Source organism: Microtus ochrogaster, unplaced genomic scaffold (assembly GCF_000317375.1).
Source record: "Microtus ochrogaster isolate Prairie Vole_2 unplaced genomic scaffold, MicOch1.0 UNK3, whole genome shotgun sequence".
NCBI lineage: Eukaryota > Metazoa > Chordata > Mammalia > Rodentia > Cricetidae > Microtus > Microtus ochrogaster.
The window spans coordinates 8,584,710-8,590,581 of record NW_004949101.1 but is presented as its reverse complement, the minus strand read 5'-3'; the positions used below and the strand labels follow the sequence as shown (position 1 = coordinate 8,590,581).

Below are 5,872 nucleotides of genomic sequence, written 5' to 3'. Positions count from 1 at the left end.
AAGGAAGGAAGGAAGGAAGGAAGGAAGGAAGGAAGGAAGGAAGGAAGGAAGGAAGATAGGTCTGTACCTGAGTTTATCAGCTATAAATGGAGATGGAGCATTCGTGAACCTCATCTAAGTCCAATGTAAAAAGGGCTTCTCTGAAGCATGGTGAAGATGGGTGGGGATATAGTTCCTTAGTACTACTGTTTGCTAAGACAAAGTTCTTTGAATCACGGGCATGGGCCTACTCATGTGCCTAGTCTTCCTTTACTTGCTATTTTGAGGTAAGGTCTGATTAAGTTTCCCAGGCTGACCCTGAAGTCCTTCTGTATATCAGGTTAACCTTAGATTTATTCTCCATACCAGATTTGTTTTAAATTTATTCTGTAATCCAAGCCGGCCTTGAACTTGTGATTCTCCTCCAGATTAGCTGGAATTACAGGCTCTGATGTTCCATCCTGATCTGGGATACAGTTTTTAAGTAAAATATGATCTTGTCATTGAACGGGAAGACTGAGAAGGATTTTCTGAGTTCCTGGGTTACAGTGAGACTCTATGTGTTTTTCACATTTGTTTGATTCCCCCCCACCACCCACCAAATATCAAATCCTCTCCTGTTTGGCTAACATTTCCCCAGTGTCTGTGTTCTTTTTTTATTTTATTTTATTGATTTTTATTGAGTCCTACATTTTTCTCTGTTCCCCTCCCTGCCTCTCCTCTCCCCTTCAACCCTTTCCCAAGGTCTTGACAGACCAGGAGAAACCCTGTGAGAGATCAGGCAGGGGCCGGGCTGACCTGGCAATGTCCTGTCCTGTTCACCGATACCCTGCCAATTGTTCCCAAGGGACAATAGAAGAACAGCATATGTTCAAATTTCAGTTCTTAAAGAAAGCCAGGAATGCACATTTAGAATTTGAATCCATAAATGAATTTTTTATTTTTTATTATTTAAAACAAACTTTAAATTTAAATATATTTTTATCATTATTCTTCCTTTCCCGCAAGTCCTTCCAGATCATCTCCCCCTTCCTATTCACACAACCTTAAGTTGTTTCTCAAAAAGCCAAAACCTAATATAACAACAAAGCCCCCCCCCCAAATTTAAAACAAAGCCACACCCAAAAGAGAAAAAAAATCATCAAACTGTAACTAAATGAAAGAAGCAGTTGACCACCATATAATTAGAGTCCATAAATTTTTAATTATTTGCAACTAAATTAACTTTTTCTCAATGCTTTGAAAACCAAACATATCACCTCTGGCCTCTGAGCTACGCTCTCACCCCTTTGAGGCATCTTAGTCTGTGAATTTGCATAGTGAAAATTAAGGTCCAGCAGCAGTTGGGAGATGAATTATGTTTTAAACCACTCAGTGAGTGGCAGAAATAAAATAAATGCAAGTCTACAAATAATCCTTTGAGGCCTTTCCACAACATTACCACTTATTTAGGAAATTCAACGAAGCTCTCTGAATCAGCTAATTGTGTTAGGATATATAATTAGGCTATGGTTATCTGTCATAATATTCTGTTTTTTGTTTTACATTTGAGGGTTTTATTGGGGCTTTTGTTGAGATCTGGTTTGGTTTGGAGTTTTTTGAAGATGCTTTCAATTTAGGGATAATAACATATGTTTCTACATAAAATTTTAAAAGATGGATCAAACGCACTGATAGTTAAATATGGGTGAGAGAATATTGGTAGTCATTCAATCAGTGACTTACTCTACTCTTTGCTGTCCTGTGTTTGAAAATTCCTCATACTATAGAGTACGGAGTTGGGAAGATGTCTTATAAACAAAGTGGCCAAGTTCAGGGGTGATGAGAATGGCCACCATGTGTGGTGGTTATGGGTACCTGCTGGATGTTTGATGTAAGGGAGGACACTGTTGACTTCATTGTCATCCTCACAGCAGGCTAAGCATGAACTTAAAGGGTTTTTTTTTTTTTTTTGGTCTTTTTCAGATATGGACAGCTGTGAGCGATGGATGAGCTGCAAAAGTGAGTTCTTAAAGAAATACATGCACAAGGTGATCAATGACCTGCCCAGCTGTCCCTGTTCCTACCCCACTGAGGTGGCTTACAGCACGGCCGACATCTTTGACCGCATCAAGCGCAAGGACTTCCGATGGAAGGATGCTAGTGGACCCAAAGAGAAACTGGAGATCTACAAGCCTACTGCCCGGTACTGCATCCGCTCTATGTTGTCCCTGGAGAGTACCACCCTGGCTGCCCAGCACTGTTGCTATGGGGACAACATGCAACTCATCACCAGAGGCAAAGGGGCAGGCACACCCAATCTCATCAGCACCGAGTTCTCCGCTGAGCTCCACTACAAAGTGGACGTTCTGCCTTGGATCATCTGCAAGGGCGACTGGAGTAGGTATAACGAGGCCCGGCCTCCCAATAACGGACAGAAGTGCACAGAAAGCCCCTCTGATGAGGACTACATTAAACAGTTCCAAGAGGCCAGGGAATACTAAAGCAATGCTGGTTCGGAGGCACAAATGCACTGATCTGCCAACTCTCACCCAGTTTTTTCTAAGCCACATTTTTGTACATTCCACATGAGTATTTTTCTAAGTACACTAAGGGTACGCTCCGGGTCTGAGGGACTGCTATATCCATTGCCTACAAACCCTGTCGGAAGTCCCGACAGTGGGTGTGCAGGCAGGAAGAGGAACCTGGGAGCCATAGTGGCTGTGATTCAATTCCCACCTCTGTCGAGTGCACAGGAGCGCCAAGACTGAGACTGTAAACATTATCAACGGTTTTTATATATAACTTATTTAATACAAATGTGACTTAAGCTTTCCCTTTTCTCTGGAGTTGACCTTGTAAAAATTATTTAATCACTTCTGAGAGAGTTCAAAAAGGAAAGGACTTCGGGGAACGGGGAGAAAAGGAATGTTGCAGCAGAGATGCATAAAAACAAAAAAACCAGCCACCTTACACCGCGTGCTCTTTAGCTAGAAGGTGTTTGCTGGAGTCACAGAGTCCAACATTCTCTTGCCTTAGACTAGGCAAGGGGTGAGTAGAAAGTGAATGTTTAGAGTCAAATCTAAGACTTGGTTTTAAATGACTTTAAAACAAATGAACAATGTGATTCCAGTAAGGATGGAATTAACAAGCTCAGGAGACTGGAGGAAGTTTCAGGCATAGAGCCAGGAGTGGCACTTTCCAAAAGAAAAAAGCAAAACAAGTGAGAAAATAATATGGGCCCCATTTATCTATTTTATTTTAATATAACAACTTTTCTCTACCAATATATTCCCAGTAAATAAATGTAAAAGGCGGTGGTAGGAGCTGAAGTCTGGGAAATCCTACTTTTTTATGTTTTAAGAAAGAAAAAACTGCATTATTTTTGTAAAGTATTTATTGAATCATTGGATACTGTGCATTGTGCAGTGACAAAGCAGTCCAGTTCTGTGGGTGTAGAACTGGAAGACAGATGAAAAGTTGGTTCTTAGGCAATCTTACTTGCAAAACTCCAGGAAAAGAGATATATAATAAAATCATAATAAAATGTGTTACCTGCATCCTTGATTTGTGATACAAATATTGTAACTACTCCAAGGGAAGCAAGGCTTTCATGGGAGAAAGCTTCAACGCAGGCAGGAATAAAAGACTCACAAATGAACTTATAGTGGCTAGGCAAAGTCATAACACCAATGGCATCAAGCATATCTCCCTTGATATACTTGTCCCCCAATTAGCTCAAGACAATTGGCACACATGTGTTTTTTTTTCTCATCAAGATCTAAGAAAACCAAGCTAAAGCAAAGATTTAAGTTGGGCAAGGCTACTCCAGACAGAATACAGGAATATAACTAACATGGAGAACTATTTACAATGCAAATCATTCTTTTGCCAGATGAGAGAAACCAAAGGTCAGAAAGCACAAACCATATTCCTTGGATCCCTGGTGGTTTTGAAGTTCTTGACCACACACTCAAGTTCTCTGGTAAAAGTGGGTCCCTATGACAAAGCCCTTGTTAGTTTTTTATACGTTAGAATGAATTATTTACTGAGGCAATAACCCCATCCTATAATTTATATTTAGGTTCTGCATCTCGTGATGGAATAATAATTCTTGTTTTGGGCTGGAAATGGTTCAGTAGTAATTAAGAACATTTACTGCTCTTGCAAAGGACCTGGGTTCATTTCATAGAAACCACATGGTGGCTCGCACCCATTTTTAACATTCCCAGGGGAACTGGCACCCTCTCTTGGCCTCTGTGAATACCAGGCATGCATGATACACATATATCCATGGAGACATTCACACATACACATAAAAGTAAAAACCTCACCAGGCGGTGGTGGCATACTCTTTTAATTTCAGAACTTGGGAGGCAGAGGCAGGTAGATCTCTGTGAGTTAGAGGCCAGTCTGGTCTACAGAGTGACTTCCAGAACAGGCTCCAAAGCTACACAGAAAAACCCTGTGTCAAAGTATCAAATACATAAACAAACAAGCAAGCAAACAGACAAATAAATAACTCTTTTTTTTAATGTCTTATTCACATCTGAAGGATTGCTAAGCAAGTGAACCAGCAGAGAGAATAAACGGTCCATATATCAGGGAAGAAGAGAGTTTGGTTTGCAATATAGTAGAAAACATCTTAAAAGAGAATTGTCTGGAAATAGAATGTATTACCTTTCAGCTGATTGTTTTCTTGCCAGGAAACACATACAAGCAAAAGCCAGAGATAAGCCATGTGGGAAGTTCATCTGAGTAGCATGGAGGACTGAGAATGTTTTACAGCAAAACCTGAGGGGTGTCCTCGAGCAAGTCCAAGGCTGTGGGGAAACCCTTCTGGGGATAAGGAATGCATCTTAAAGTTCCAGTAGAGGAGTAAGACTTTTTCTTCTAGTAATTTTAATTGATTTCTTAAATTATTTATTTTTTAGATTACAATATTATTACATCATTTCACCCTTTCCTCCCTCCAAACTGTCCCACATATCCCTCTTTGTTCTCTTCTTCATTAATTATCTATTGGCTCTGGGGGGGGGGCGTGTGTGCTCACACATGTGCATTCTTGAATACATAAGTACAGTCTGCTCACTCTGTTTTCAGGGCTGACAATTTGGAACTAGGTGTGCTCTTCCCTGGGAAGACAATTCCTCCCACTCTCAGAGTTCTTTAGTGGCTGGTATTTCTTGCATAGGGTTAATGTTCCTTGGGCTCTCCCTGTCGACTTTGGCATGTCTATTTTTCTTGTCCTTGTTCAGCTCATGGTTAGACAGTCATGTTGGTGAGACTTTATGAGCATAGCTTCTGGAATTCCTAGGAAACACAGTCTCACAGCAAACTCCCTAATCCTCTGGTTCTTGCAACCTTTCCTCCGCCTCTACCACAATGGTCTCTGAACTGTAGGTGCAGGAGTGTTTTGTAGATATATCCATTGGGTCTGGGCTCCATAACTCTGCATTTTCATTGGTTGTGATTTTCTGTAACAGTCTCCAGCTGTTACCAAGAGAAGGTTTGGGGGGGTTTGTTTTAGTTTTTGTTTTTGTTTTGTTTTGTTTTGTTTTGATGAGGGTGAGGACAACCCGTATCTGTAGGTATAAGGACAAATATTTGGAATATAGTTAGGGATTCTACTAGTTTAATAAAATGTCAGTAGATTCAAGATCTATGATTTCATGAGTCCTGGGTAGTTGGTTAGATTTCCAGTAACCAGGCATGATTTATGCCTTGTTGAGTGAGTCCTGAGACCAGTTATGCCAAGGTATTCATTCACTACTGCATCTCTAGGATAATCCTACTGTGCTGGCCGTTCTTGCGGTTGATAGCATCACAGCTAAGTAGGATTAGTTGTTTCCTCCTTTGGAAGCTTGTGGTTGCCTGCTGGTACCACGAAAGCTAGCCCTCGGTGAAGAAGCTT

General features: G+C 40.8%; 1 protein-coding gene across 2 annotated transcripts in view; it reads left to right on the top strand.

Annotated features, from left to right (window-relative positions):
* The window catches only part of Ism1 (isthmin 1), a 76,339-nt gene extending 72,850 nt beyond the window's left edge, over nucleotides 1–3,489 (top strand). For both annotated transcript variants that reach the window (XM_026788438.1, XM_005365532.3), the window contains one exon: nucleotides 1,945–3,489. In XM_026788438.1, the coding sequence (XP_026644239.1) occupies nucleotides 1,945–2,462 (518 nt within the window). In that variant the 3' untranslated portion in view covers nucleotides 2,463–3,489. The remainder of the gene's footprint in view (nucleotides 1–1,944) is intronic.
* Nucleotides 3,490–5,872: the final 2,383 nt, after the last annotated feature.